This window comes from Ambystoma mexicanum, chromosome 2p (genome assembly GCF_040938575.1).
Source record: "Ambystoma mexicanum isolate Mex_15411 chromosome 2p, UKY_AmexF1_1, whole genome shotgun sequence".
Taxonomy (NCBI): Eukaryota; Metazoa; Chordata; class Amphibia; order Caudata; family Ambystomatidae; genus Ambystoma; species Ambystoma mexicanum.
The window spans coordinates 840,731,923-840,747,784 of NC_090923.1; the positions used below are offsets into that span (position 1 = coordinate 840,731,923).

At 42.2% G+C, this 15,862-nt stretch overlaps 1 protein-coding gene across 12 annotated transcripts in view; it reads left to right on the forward strand.

Moving 5' to 3' along the window:
- The window catches only part of CCDC9 (coiled-coil domain containing 9), a 1,357,226-nt gene that overhangs the window by 564,610 nt on the left and 776,754 nt on the right, over positions 1–15,862 (forward strand). For all 12 annotated transcript variants that reach the window (XR_011302042.1, XR_011302041.1, XR_011302040.1 and 9 more), the window contains exon 10: positions 3,218–3,332. Coding sequence is in view for 9 of the 12 variants with exons in the window: in XM_069644545.1 (XP_069500646.1) it covers positions 3,218–3,332 (115 nt within the window). In the remaining 3 variants the exon portion in view is untranslated. The remainder of the gene's footprint in view (positions 1–3,217; positions 3,333–15,862) is intronic.

Consider the following 15,862-nt stretch of genomic DNA (forward strand, 5'->3'; position numbering starts at 1 on the left):
TTATAAATAAGAGTCCTTGACCAGACTAGACACACACTCTTCCTGATTTTCCTGCGTCAGCATTCCTGTTACATTCATCCTGCCAAGTCCAGATCCCAACTACAAGGCCTGATCATTGCCGATCTTATTCCAGCAAGGCCTCAATTCTAAAATCCCCAATAACCAAAGGGAGAAAGCTCTGGTATACTTTGGGGAGCATCCTGATACCAGTGCCTGCTGCCCACTAACTGCATCCAGTGGTACCTGTGCCATCCAGTGACCAGAATTACCATCCGGTGACCCGACCCTGCCCAGCTGTCTTTTGCCCAGCTGTCCTTTGCCAGGCATGCTGCCGTGTAGTGACCAGAACCATTGACGGTCCAGAAATCCTAAACTAAATGTGATCTTTAAGTATAATCCCTACCCCTTAGAAATCCATAGACTATCGTGTCTTGCAATTGTCCTTATCCCACTCTGTAAGCCATCCTATCCTTATCCTTGTAACTTGTTAAACTGTCAGAATTCTCTGTTCTTGCCATTGAGCTCCAAGCGATAGTGCCACTTTTCTCTTCATTTCTGTCTTGCATAGATCATAAGTCATCAGCGATATTGTGTTTAAATAAATTAATTTGCCCTAAAGAAAAGGGGCTAATTGCGTGATGGGTTACAACTGCAGCGTAACTTTTATGTTCACAGGTGGCGTTCCTCTTTTCTTAGCCATTAACTCTACTTTAAGTAAAATTTGTCTTTCACTTTTAAAACCGATTCTCTTTTTCACTGGTATATTTTCCTAAAAACGAACCTCACTCTATCTTCCAAATCTCTCTCAGTTCACCAGCTACCCCCATTCTTTCACTTCTGTAATATCCCTGTGATGTGCCTCTGTCCCTCAGACTAAAAACCGCATCACGATTTGCAATATTTCACCTGTTTTTTTAAAGAAACCATTTGAGTAAATTTACACGCATATTGAAGGGAAATGCAACTTCTAAACGTGTCATTTGGCTGCAACATGTTTTAAACTTTCCATTCATTTTCGAATTATATGCTCTTGGTAATCCATTGCTTGTGATTGTTGGTGTCTATGCATTGCTGCTTTAGTCAGACATTGTATTTACATTAAAGTTTAATCGCACATTAATTATTTTTTCATTTGAGTGTCATTTCATAACACTGCAAGGGGTTTAAAATCCGTTTTCCACTCTTATTTGGTGAGGTAAGGTCTTATTTTGATTCAGTTTTCTGCCTCTTATTCCTGATTACCTGCTGTGTCTTTCTATACATTCAGAATTGATTATTTTTGGGTTGAGGGAACATTGCAGGGGGATATCCTAACGTGGGTGCTATCTTTCCTAACTCAAAAAGTGTTCCTATTCCCTGGTGTTTTGTATATGTTCCACTAGAAGGTTAAACCAAGTGCATTGCTTACATTGTCATAGTAATTATCACCCCATTGGTGAGTGCTGCCCCATATTAAAAATGGTATTATTTATTTTGAATTTTAAAATAAATAAATATTGCATTTTACCAACCAGCCTGGTTCATGGTCCATTGTGTCCTGGGGTATTTTGAAAAGGGGGTGTGATGCGAGTTGTGTACCATCTCAAATTGAATCTGGATAAAATAAGGAGAAAGGCATCTCAGTTGTGCGCCACATACTAGGCCGAGACCAAAGTGTGTGTCGCCTAATTGAAATCCTTAACAGGTGGGAGGTTCTTGAAAACATATATCTTATTGTGGAAGAACAAGTTGAATTGGTCCCAAGGGTGGCTTTGTTGTGGTGCACGAGAGCTCTCCCCAAGCATGTACATCGAATGGTGGGCCGCCTTCTTCTGGTGTTGGCCCACAGGAGGGTGACCATTACATGGTGGAAAGGCCCACCCCCAATCAAAAACTTAGCTAGATGATGTAGCCTAGATTATGACCTGGAGATGGCTTTTGTTCGCATTGTGCCTCTTCACTCCCGTCCCCTGGGCTTTTGGGGCCCCTACATGCGGTATTTGTTGTCAATCACAGACACTACCACTGGCAATGCACGTTGAGGGGGTATGCCCTCTGTCAGTAGCACTGGACCAAATTGTATGTCTAGGGGAGTCTCACTTGATCATAACTGTACTTTTGAATGTTCCACTGTTCTTTGTTGTATGGTTATGTAAAGTAATAAATAAATTGATGTCAAAGATCCTGGAAAACCACCAGGGAAAACGATTAAAATGTATTGGTCTTATAAAATGGGTAAAAAGAACCCAATAACGGATTTCTGTCCTAACAGTTTCTTTCTTTGAATTGCATGTTTTATTCAAAACATTACATACTTTATATGAAGAAAGTATTCTCATTCAGTGCTTGCTTTTGAATACTGATTATATGACACTTGTGATATATTAGTTTGGACTGTAGTAACAAGAATCAAATTAAAGATTTGATGAGCGGGAATTGACTTATGTAAGTAGCACTTAGTGGGCCACAAACCTAACTTTCACATGAGATGCTAAATAACTTTGTCAATTATATATGATCCATTATACTTTAGGATACCTTTACAAGACACTTATGTGGTAATGTTGTGTGACACCGGTTGGTCCCTGAGGCAAATATGGCTACTGGTCCTGTTGGTGTTAAGTTAACCAGCCTTTTAGGCTCCTAACTAGAGCTAAAGAACATCCAGTGTCAGTAGTAGTCTGTTTATTTGGTTGAACAGCCTTTTCTAACTTTTATTTGCTTTATCGAAAAGCTAATACTACTACAGAATGAAGGTGTGAGTATTGCTGGAATATGATTTATAATTGTACATCTTAAACTTTGTTGAAATATTGCTTGTGAAACCCAACATCTGCATGTTGGTACAGGTGGATTTATTTTTTAAAGCATGGAGGACCTAAAATGGTATGCAAGCACAACCGTGTAACCTACTAACTCAAAAGACCATTGTGTAAATTTGAATCGCTCCTATATGATCAATTGCGGACAGTAGCAAGAATAAATCTGTTAATAGTATGCAACGTAACAAAACTTACCCAAATATAGTTTGAGTGGTCTGCTATGCAAGACCCAGCTTATTTGGGGGTTCGCTATTCAGTGAGGGTGAGGGGGTATGTTTCCCAAAAGCACTGTGTGCTGCTTGGTAAGGGAAGGACAAGGTGGGTAAATGAGTGTGGCAATGCTTTCTTGTGCAACAGTTATTTGTTTATGTAGAGGCTGCTTTTGAACTTTGTTTTTCATTTTATTTTTTGATTAGATGAAACAAAGCGTCCGCCTAAGCCCCCAACACTTGGTGATTTCTTTGCCGAAAGCAAACCTACTGGCAAGAAGAAAATCCACCCCCGGGAGAGAGGACCACCAAAGGGCTACAGGTTTTGTGCTATTTTTTTATTTTTGATAATCGCCTCCTAAATTGGGAAGTTGTCCTTGTTGCAGGCTGCAGCGGTTGGGATCTTTTGTTATGGCGACCTCTGTGACAGAACGACGAGGCAGATCTGGCAATCTTTAAATGTTTATAAACTGGTCATGTAGAACCAGAAAATGCAGGAGGTTCAGGTTGATATTGTTGGTGTATGTTATCAAAAAGAATTCAGTGACAATATATTGAAACTGTGAAAAAGTCCCCTTCATTGCTGCAGGATGGTTGGGTTGCCATGCTTGCCACACACCATGTGTTGGGTAGATTTAACTTTTTGAGTGAAATTCTCCCCACTTTGTGAGTCCCCCAGCATTTCTGTTTGACTATTTGAACCTTTTTCCACACTCATTCTTTTACTCTAACCCTTTTTTACCTCTTTTTGATACTCGTTAATGGAGTTATGGCTTCCTCCATCTTTTCTGGCATCTACTTTACATTATTGCAGCACACAGCACTTTCTGCACTGTGTTTCTGGGAGCTCCTTGAGCTTTTTTTTTTTATTTAACCTGTTTACACATATTACCAGGGCGGGAGGGGGGGGGCTCACTTTTTCTCCCATCTTAATTTCATTTTGCAATATCAGTACACCTCACCCTAAGTGAAGTGCTCAGGGGAAACATTGTCTCCCTTTTCTAGTAACTTTTAGTTATTGTTCCAAGTCCATCTGGCTGACTGGCTGGTGGCAGTGTAGCTTTTTGCACAAAATTTCAGACATTTGTCGCAGCCTCCCTTCACAGCTGTGGTAAGGACACGAGGGTCACCATTTGCCTAAAATGGTGGCTGTACTTTTTTAAGCACTGTTCTTGATGACTTGTTCTTAAGCCTTCTTCTACTTGCCTGGGTGGGGGAGGTCTTGATGGGTCGTTTGGCTTTGACTAGCTTCCCTTGGAAAGAATGCCAATAAACTTTGTGCATGAAAGGACAGGAAGTGGTGGACCTGCAGTGTTTCTGCCTGAAACCAGTTTTTGCTGGGAGACTGGCTGTCCCCATTGGTCAGCCACCCCCCAAGTTTGAATGACTGCATGTCTGGTGATTGGTGGGCTCAACTGGTTTTCCTGCATAAAGGCGATAGTCCTGGAGCTGAAACTGAGTTGAGCACTGGACTGAAGATGCAAAGAGGAATTCATAGAAGGCCGTCCCCAGCAACTTCCAGCGACCGTGGGAGCTGTAAATGACCACTGCTGACCTGATCCCAAATTCCGACCGACAGGGAAGAAGTCATCCCCTGGACTGTTGGCCCTAAACAGCCTCAAGACCACCTGCATTTTGCGCTTTCGCTAGAAGAGCTGTCACCTCCTGGGCCTGCAATCTCCCAGCACTCCGGGACCTGTGCCATTTTGCGCTGCATCGTCTTGTAACATGCAGTTTCAGCTGAAACCTTGTGGGCATCCTTCTGAGCATGCAGTGACTCTTTCCCGCTCCTAGAGGTCCCCTCAGTTGAAGACCGAGTACCGGAGAGAAGTCTGCTGGATGACGACTGAAAGGCAGCCCAACTTCAGGGGTACTCCTTAGTAACGCTCACATTGGAATAAATCCACCCATCTAGGGAATTAAGTCCCAGAGTCTTACCATGCAAGGGGTAACAAGTTTAATCGGTGCAGAAATGAGGATGGGGCAAAGAACTCTGCTCCTTGAACGGTGTATTCTGTCCTGAACCATTCCCAGCTCCTGCATACTCATGCCAGGCAGGGAGCTTAAATACTCTTGACTTGGTCACTGTATACTGGCATGGCTCCATCCAAAACTGTCCTCCTTCCCTTAAAAGGGATGCTGCAGTCTTCCTTCCTTTATGACTGGGTTTCCGTTTAGGGCATACTACTTTACATATCACTAGCCTATGCAAGAATACACTGTCTTTCCATCATTTTGCTACCCATAAACATTTATATATAAACACATTTCCCCGTCATGCTCTCCATACTTCACTCATTATATTCATATTTTTATCTGGTCCAGTAATTCCCCTTAAAATCTTATTTTCCCATAATTTTGCATTGTGTACATGAGCTTTAGCCTGCCTGGGCTCTTTGACAGACAGCAAACAGCTGCTAAGTTATGTGCTGGCCTGCCAGCGCTAGCGAACACCAGGCAATGCCTGTAGTCTATCTTTAGCACAGGCTGCATTCCTTTTAGCACAGCGCCTACTTCTGTTGTGCGTTGAGATTTTAAAATTAAATAGAATAACATTTACAAGTGTATTCAGCTAATAGTTATTTACACCTTATATTTAAATACTATCTTCATTTAGTGCCTTGCCACATCTGTGTGTATGATTATATTTGCATGAAAAAAGCTTTCTCAGTGTTCTAGTGCTTAGAAACAGTCAACAGAAGTCTTGTCTAATTGTAAAGCGCTTGGGGGGGGGCGGAGGGGTGCAGGAAGACGCTAGCTCCTCCCTAACGCAACCATTGCGGACTCAAAGCCTGTGAAGTGCTCTAATGAGCCAGTACCGAGAAGATGTGCTTGGCATTGTGCTCTAGCACCTTGAAGGGTTTCTTGGACTGGATGGAATTACCAATAAAGATCTCAGACCAAATAACCAGACCGGCTCAAAGAATATGGCAAAGTACTACTTCATTCTCAATTTAATAAAGCAAGGTACACCGGCAGACATCGGACTGATGCTTGCACACACACACTTGATTACACCGAGGCCTTCTACCCCAATGCAAACTGTAAAACCTATTGGCGGGAGGGATTGGTTAGGGGAACATATCTACTTATTGAATGTATACAGGTTAGTACTTCATTGACCGTCTCTTATCTGTAAGACGCACCTCGAACTACCTCTAAATACGTATAATACTGATTGTAACGGACAAAATGGCAACGGATTGGTCTATGCAACATTGTATAGCAGGTTGACATAGACCCACTGATTGGGTGGCATTCCCACCCAACCTTGTACTTTTGGCTTGGCTGGCAGCACGTAAGTGAAACAAAACCCAGGTGCTTGAGTCACGCCGGATTACTCCCCACCTTCCCAATTAGTCCATCTCTCATCAGTCTAGTCATAAGCCAAATTTTCCCATCAGTAGTTGACCTTTCCAGTTGCTCTCTGTTCTGGGACACTCTAAGGGAGTATGCGCACATCACTATCTTCAAATGCAGCTTAATGTGTAGCCCTGGTTTTTGACTTCTGCATCATGTGTGAAGAGACTGCAAATGTGTCCATTTCTACCTTCTATTGACTGCTATTTGATTTAATAATGCTGGTTGTTATTGCTCCTCTAGCGACTTGCTCACTCCATCTTGTATGGTATGAACCTTATTCACTGTCCATTGTCCAATACATAGCTCTTGCAAAAGTTTTCTTCTTTAATCTAAGAGAAATATGTCTCATGTTCATGACTTATCTGTCTGCCTCCCTTTGTGCTTTGTAGCTATTTCTTGAAATAGCATCCTTGACCCCATGCAAACATAGACTCCTTCATTTGCACACAAAGCTATTTTCCAGCATCTATTGACTCTGCAACCCTGGTCTGTTTCTGAGGTAGCTGTAATAAATATTTTTACAAACCGTCGTCCAATTTCCTATCATGGCCGTTATATTTTCCTCTATAGCAACCATCTATATATCTTATCTACCTTGAGTTACTGCATATTTAGACTTGTTGGTCAGCAAGTTACTTTCTTCTTTTGCATACATGATTACTTTATCATTTCATACATGTTTCTCTTGTCACTTCAGTTACATCGTTACTCTTAAATATTTTCATATTGTTTCAGGATGTCCTCTTATATCTTCTTCATGACATCACTGTGCCCTCATCAGATTTCACCCCGTACTGCATGGTGTCCAATGGTGCGTGCAGACATTCTTCCACTCTGTGTGACGGTACATTCGGTATATTTGTCTGAGTGCATATTGCTTCTTGTACACTCGATGCACTATAGGGACAACACAGGGAGTCCCACATGCAGCTCTTCTGCTGTTCCAGTATGAAAGCGGTGAGGGAACGGGAGTTAGGGTACATGCATCTACCTGCTCCTCTGCATTTACCCCTCTGGTCGAGTCCTCGACCACATTCTTCTGTTCATTCTCTTTTATCTTCTCTTCATACTGTTGTTTCTTTGGGACCCATATCTTTGTCACCCCCTGTTTTTGCTTTCACAAAGTGCACAAATATATTTCTGTTTTCTCAGTACACTGAATGAAAACTTTGCACGCTGGCTGGAGGGCAACTACTCACACAAACACTTAGCTAGGCTGTCCAATGGCTCTTTACGGCCTCTTTATTCATGAAAGCATACATGAATGAATAAATGCAGCAAAAAGAATAAGTAAATGAATGCAAGAAGTCTAAATAAAATAAATCACCATGGACACAGCTGCAAGGCACACCCTCATCTCGCCAGGAGTCACTGAAACGCTCCCAAACAGTCAGGCAGAGCAATCTCAGCATTAACGGGCCTGGATTGATGTGTCCATCCTCCAAGTGAAGCTTTCTACCTGACCGCCCCAGTGGCCCTTGTTTTTAAGCCCTCTGCAAATACGGGGTAGGACCTTCTAGAATCTTCTGGCAGTTTCCACTCATTGGCAGCTCTCATGGTCCCCTGGCCAGAGTGACCCACGGTAACCTCAAGGAGCAGAACCCTTCCTTTCTCAAGGAAGCAGCAAAAACAAACCGAACTCCTTTTCAGCTTTGACAACATCCATGGTAATGCTATCAGGTACCAGCTGGCACCTGCTTATTCTAGCTTCTTCGCTTACTGTGTCCTTGGATGAGCAATGCAAACTTACATAAGCAATGAATAACTTTGAAAGCATGTTTACCAGTGGAATAGTACGAGCAATGCTGAAAAAATGTTTATCCATTGAATAGTTCACCTCCAGTGCAGATTCCACTGAGGCCTGGAACAAATGTCCATTATGGCGCAGAGCGCACCAGAATGCAGTGCGCACCAGTGCCATGTTTTAGTCCAAAGCAGATGACCTGTATTATGTATATGTTCAGCCACACACCAGGTCATGTGGCAGCAATCTCCTGATGGTGGACAAAGTAGCCAGCGTCCTACATATTTTTTATTATCCTTCGGGTTGTAGAACCTGATTCCTAGAGGTGCAAGTGTGCTTTTTTTATATATTCTCACTGGCACTTTCTTCATTGTCTATCTCTTCACCAGTTCAAGCATCTATATCAGTCATGATCTTCATCCCAGTAGCTTTCTTGGGTGTCTTCTGGCACTATCCCAAAATGATCCTTATGAAACAGAATCCTAGCAGTACCAACACTAGTACTGCTCCAAGTAATCTGAAGGCATGAGCCAACCAAGTTGGAATCCATGAAAACTGAGACGAAAACCAGCCATCCACCATTTCTGTGTGCAAGGTTGCCAACGTCGTTATTATTTCTGTCCCATTCTCTTCATCATGTGCAGGTATAAAAATGTACAGCAAGAAGGCCTGATCTTGGCTCACATGCCTCTTTCCATTGCTCTAAGTCGAGGACATAACTGTTCTGGAGGGCCATGAGCACGATTGCCCTCAACTCTTCTATGATCGCATTAAATGCTTTTATTGTCGTATTGATAGTTTGTTGCAGCTCCCATCTGGTTATCGGTAACCACTTAAAATGTATTGCTGTCTGAATTCCTTGCAGTAATATAGCTGTGGATATCACTGCTGTTCTGCTGAACAACCTATGCTAATTTGGAACGCCATTATAGGCTTCTATTGATTTTGCTGAGAAGTAATTATCTTCGATGAACCAATCTGATCTTCCTCAGGTGCGTGTCCATTTTTGGAAATTCTGTAATTTGCAGGTCACTTTGTGTTACTACAGAGGCTGGTATGCTTATCAGCACCAATTAACAAACTCCTCCCCTTTTGGAGGCAACTTTGTATATGCTCTTGATCCACAGGCCCAGTAATGGTTTATCAGGACTGCTGTTTTTCCTTCATGCCCGGTACTTCAGAAACTAGGCTACACTTGCGGTTTCCTCTAACTTTCACCATGCCATTTTTTCTGAAGCATAAAGACGCATTCTTCAGCGGTAGTGTCTGCAATGCTCCCTCCCCTCACCCCCCCTAATCATCAACCCCTGTCAACTATCTTGTATTCTTAGGCCATTGGTTTTTGTATTCCTTTTCTGCACTTGCTGCAACTACTTCCCATGGTCCAGTTAATGATGTTGCTTTGCACACAACCAATCCATCAGCCCATTCTTCAGGAGTAAGCACTTCTTCCCATTTCCTTCCCATTCTTATCCTTGCATTATGACAGCTTATTTTCTTCAATCTTGATTCCTGCTCCATTTATTCCAGGCTGTTTTCATTTTATTATTTGATGAATTATCGCTGGGTTTTCTCTTGACTTTGTCTTGTACATAATTGTATTCTCTTTGAGATGTCACTTTATTCACCCACACTATGGATACTGTTCTGCCTTGGAACTTTCCTCTGGTTCAACAAGGTGTGTCAGGCAATGTGCCTTTTTCACTAATACTCCTGTTGCTATGAATATTTTGGAAGTTCTCAAAGAATAAGCTATAAGGGAACACACATAGCAGCTTTCATCTGACAGTCTTCTTCCCACCTACATGCGCTGATACCATAGGTTTATTCTTTAAATGAGCCGAAATATCAAGATGCATATTTATATCTTCATGATCTTCCCCCATCTTTCATCAGGGACAATAGCAACAGTCTCCTTGTTCCCCATCATGTCTGCATTATTTTTTGTAACATGTCTAAATGACATAATGGTCAGGAGGAAAACACAAATCATAATGCAGAATGATGCCACAATTATTATTCCATGGAAATTCATCAATTTTCTTGATGGCAACGAGCCTCTCCTATTCTGAAAGCTCCTCATTTTTGCTCAGACTTTTAATATGTAACTCTGTGTCTCTATGAATCACATCTTTGTCAAGAACTGCAAGATGGTTGCTATAATTATTCTAAAAATAATATGATTGTTCTTAGGATTTCCAAGAAACTTTGACGTTGATGTATCTTCTTCTTAGTGCTGGATAAGACTGTAATATGTGGATAAAAACAGCATATAAGTGTGTGTGTATTATTATTGCAATAGGTAACGCAAAGATGAAGTGTGCTCATCTTCTGTTAATTCAACGCATTGTTCCTTTAGCCTATATAAAAAGGTTCCAGGATAAATGCAAGTCTGTTTGTTCCTTGTCAAATGTACAGATATTGGCCTGTAGTTTAAGGTGTTGCTCTGTTCTTCGTTTTCCTTGTCTTTACTCTTGGCCATAGAACGAGTCAGCAGGAAATTGCGTCCTTTAGTGTGGGCTATGCATTTCATGACTGCTGGAGTCAGTGGGAGTGCTAGTACTTCATTAAGTTTATCCAATAGGGCCACATGTTGCACTGTAGTGCCGTCTGCGCAGGGGAAGCCCCTCCTTTTCCAGCGTGACAAACCTGCATGCAGGGTTGATATCACACATGCGGAGTCAAAGTACACAGTCGCTTCCTCATCTTCAAATCTCTTAAGTGTTGCTATAAGCGCCACTAATTATGCAGCCTGTATTGAGCAATACGTGCTCGTTGTTAGGGAGATTTATCATTTGTATGCTTCATCCCCTCGTAGTGAGACCCTGAGCAGTTTTTGCTGGACTTCTGGACCTTTTTCTTCCAACCCTGATTGAGTGGAGCCTTTTCCACTCATTCATTCTTGTGGTCTGTCTTTTGGAACTCTTTGTATTCTACCTGTACTATTGATTCTGTCTGCACCATATATCTTAAAGGCATCTGTGTTTTTACTACTGCAGCACACAGCTCCTTATGGGCAGCGTTGCTGGGGACCCTTACGGTCCTCTGAGTTTCTTTTTATTTATCCTCAAGTAACTACCATTCTAAGGATAGACAGATACTTAGTATCTCTCCCAAAACTCTATAGTCTGAAAGATTACCCCTCCCCTCTCAGTGGAGTGCCAAAGGGATACCAAGTATCCCCCTTCACTCTACTCCTGTGACTTTTTGGTCACATACAGTCTCCTAGTTATGGCTGGTGGCAGTGGACGTGCTCTACCAACTATTGTGACGTTTGTATACTTCAGGCTATGTCCCAAGTACCATTTGGATCCTCCCTTCTTTTTTCGCCATTACTAGCGTGGTTATTTGTTAGCTCTTTTTTTGCCACCCTGGGATTGGGAGGTCAGTGTGTGTGCGTGTTTCCCCTTTGGCAGGAACCCTTGGGTGTCCCTGCCTAGGCTCCAGTGTGTCTGGCAGGCAGGAAGTGGGGGAGGAGTCTTCCAGCCCCCTGTCCTTTTGTCTGCCAGAGTGCCTGAACAAGACCAGCTCCCACAGACAGCCAAACACCCCTTTGTGTAAAATGCTGAGAAATTGCAGAGGAGTGTGTGCTGGAACGGTATACAAGGTGAGGCTTCTGGAGTGAAAAGCAAGTCAACGGCTGGAAGCTCAAGTAACCGAAGAAGGTGACCAGAGATGCCTGCAGACCCTTTGTAACACCGTGAAGCGACTAGTACAGTCCTGACCCTATTTTCTGTGCGACAGAGGAGCTCCGAAGAGGATGACTCCTTCCCTTTGGCTTGTGGGAACAACCAGTCCTAAGACTAACTTTGAATTGAACCATCTCTCCATCCAAATCTTAGCTGAACCCATAAGGACACTCCAGCGATCCGATCCCACTCGCCCAGACCCCCACATCAGAGTGTGGGACTGCAGGAAGCAAAGAAGATTGATTGGGCGATCCGTGTCCTTTGTTGGTGCTGAAGAAAAGGTGCCAAAACCGCAGCGTGACCCAATAAGTTACTGAAAGTCGTTCCCCAAGTCCTTCCTCGAGACTGCTGCTGAGAGAAACCGTCCATTGCCCTGCCTATAGTCATCAAACCAAGGAATCCGGAGGTTGGGTCCAGAGCTGCAACTTCCCAGAGCATCCAGCACAAACCTTTTCTTCCAACCTCAGGTACTGTGGGTAAAAAGGCATTGCTTTCCTGAATACAAGAAGTCGCTCGAGAGCGTTGGAGTGAACCTAGAGGGGTCCAGGGTCACCCCATCTTACCTCAGACTCCAGTCGCTACCTGTGTCCATTCGAGTTCTTTTACAGGTCTCCCTTGTTAGTTGTTAACTTGCTGCTTTTAGAGACTGGAAGAAATCCTCTGGAACTCTTTGTACTCTGCTGCTTGTCAAGACTTTCCTCCGAACTGCTTTGGCCTAGGGTTGCGTTTTGAGACTTAAAAGACTTACTGGGCGAAGAAACCCTCTCTAGAACCTTGAACCAGGCTAATGTTGCACTAACTAACCATTTTCTTCCCTTTGAGTGACTTTACTATATGTGTTTGTAGAGTAAATGTATTACTGTATGAACTGTTAAATACCGCAGGTGCGGGTAATAACCGATGATACGATAACCTTGTCTTTTCCCTTTCTAACGTTGGTACAAAAGTAATCACAAAAAAACACTAAAGTGAAAGTGCCCTTTGAAGTGTATTCCGAAGTGTTCTAGTGTAAACGTCTAAAGTATTTAAAGTGATTCTGGTTTATATATAATATGTAATTGTATATAAATTGTACGTGTAAGACTTTCTTTGGTGTGCATGTCTAATTAAGTTTCAGTGTACTTAGCTATAGCTCACGTCTTCCTCTTAAGATAAGCCTGACTGCTCTGCCACTCTACCAGTGTCCTGAGTTAGTATAGACTGATAATAAGAGTTTGAGATCTGCAAAACACTGGGATAGCTTACTAAAGTCTTACTACCAGTAGGACTGTAGGAAAACTCCCATAACACTCGTCACTACCTCAAATTCACCCTTTCGGTTCAGCTTTACTACCGCTGATCCAGTATGCCTTTCACCAGTTGTTTGGTCCATTTTTGAAGAACCATAAATAAAAACAACCTCCATCACCCCCCCATATCCTGATAGCATTTTCTCTAACTTGGGGAATTTCATTATAGTTTTCCATATATGTTGTGCAATCATGTGCATAGTCATCCTCTCCTACTGGTTCAGGTATAAACGTTGCTGGGTTCATTGTCTTGCAACTGACAATTTTAATTGCAGGATTTTATATATTTGCCTCGTATCCTGATACTCTTGTGTAGTCTATGTACTTTTAGGGTTCTCTAAAATCACAAATAATGCATGTTCTACAAATAATGTTACGTAACACCCCATTTTTATACTTTTATCGATCGCGAATGCAGAAGCAGCTAAAGACTGCTTGCTGGGATAATGTACTTTCGGTATCCAGTGATTACACCTAATAAAAAATTAAGAATTACATTTTACCGAATAAAAAACAAATTCCGAAATAATGGTGCTTTTTCTTATTTTTTCTGTATTTAGGGTTTGTTCAAATGTATTCTTTATTTTTGGGTTTGATACAATCACATGGATCCCTTTGATGACTAATCCCACGATAATAGGCCAATGGTTTGTGTCCATGTCCTAATGTCGTTTTCTGTGTAAGGACTGCTGTCGTGACTTCTCCATTTGAATGAGAAAATAAGTAAAACTCTTTGTGATCATCTGGAATTCCCAACACAGGGGCTGTGCTGATTACCTTTTTTACTTATTCAAATCCTTTAGTGATCTCATCTGTCCATATGATTTTGCTCTTGCCCACCTGTGCTTCTTTAAGCCCTTTTAAAAGTGGTCAAATATAGGTACTGTAATCGAAAACCCAGGCCATACAGTAGTTACATAGGCCTAAAGATTGGTGCATTTCACTCACTGTTTTGGGTTCTGATGTCTTCATAATTGCTTCTGCTGTCTCACATGTCACTTTCCTCCCCTCATGATATATCAACTGTCCTATATTCAAGACCGCCTTCTGAAAAACAGTAACTTCTTTGCCCACCTTATACCCTTTCTCTGAGAGTATGGTCATGAGCTTAACTGAATCTTCTCTGCATCTTTCTTTTGTCTCACTGCACACCAAAATGCCATCCCAGTATTGAACTATTGCACTTTCGAGCTGGACATTAACAGAGTTCTTCAGATGGACCTGGGTAAAGATTGAAGGGGACTTGCAGTACCCCTAGGGCAAACAAGTATGTTTCAGGTGGATCGTTCTATACGAAAAGGAAGTCAAATCTTGTGAGTCTTCATGGAGGGGGAATTGAAAAAAAGGTATTTTTTTAAGTCTGAATGTGAAATACTTGGCCTTGGATGGGATGTTACACAATATTGTCGCAGGATTTGGAACTAAAGGAAAAACTGCTCTGACTATATTGTTTAGGGAGCAATGGTCCTGTATAAATCTCCACGATCCCCCTCCCCCCATTGATTTTCTCATTGGGCACACAGCTGTGTTACATGGAGAATCAGATGGTACCTTGCTTCTTTAAAGTGCAAATGGTCTTCAATATACCTTCTGTCTGCCTCCCTGGACATGGGATATAGCTTTGCACATGGCAAAAGAGCTCCTGGTTTAAGTTTGATTTTAACTGCTCCTACTCCTTTTTAATAGACCGACATCATATGGACTTGTGGTCCATAAAGTATTTGCCACTTTCTCTAAATCTTCCTGGAAAAATGACGGTGTCTTTTTTCACCATTACCATGCTCTCCTGTATTTCTCTATTCTCTACTTTAAACCAATAAGTAAGATTTATAAAAAATATTAACTCATCATCTCAATGCTCATCCTTAAACAGCTCCTCGTCTGTCAACCTGTATCCTTCACTGAGGGCTATCAGTATTCTCCACCCTCTTTCCTCACCATCTGTCCCATGGAGAACATCTTTCCTCTCAGACCAATGCTGCTTCTAACTCTGAATAATCTTCCCTTCATTCATGGGGATTTCTGGAGTGAACAAAAACTCATCCGGTATTCTTGATAGTTTACCTATCAATCTGGGTAACCACGATAATAAAACAGTCACTCCATACAAAAATACCCCTGCATCTAAGGGAACTCATCGTTATGCTTTTTGGCCTGTGAAGGCTAGTAGAAGCTCTCACATTCATATAATATATCCCTGGGGTGTAACATACTATTCCTTTGTCAGTAAATATATCATCATAAAGTTTTGTCATTAAGTCACCCTAATATGTTAACTGGTGTCTGCGTAGAATATAATAATGGTATTGACATGTTGTGTTCTCCTATAGAGATTGGTAATTTATCTGTAAAAAGAACTACGCTCATCGCCCCAGTGAATCCCTGTGCATTCATGGCAATATCTGACATTGGGTATTTTCCCTCACGGACACAGGAACGAGTTGCTCCAGTATCTACAAGAAATGAAAATGTCTCTCCTCCTATCGTCACCCTGACTCTTGGTTCCTCTTAGGGATCTGGTGTCACTGATGGTTCTGAACACATCAGGTCGCTCTGTGGGCTGTCCTATTGTGGATATATATTCATCCCTGTACCTGTGAAAGGATTTCCTCCTACCACTGTCACACTCCCCAATTTGGGTGCAGGTGCTTGCTGGACCCGTGTAGTGATATTCCAATGTGCCACCCTAGCCTGCTGTGTCTGGCCGTGCTGGGGCTGTACCTGTTGTGCATGCATGGGTAACTGCTGCAATTGTCCTTGTGGTGAT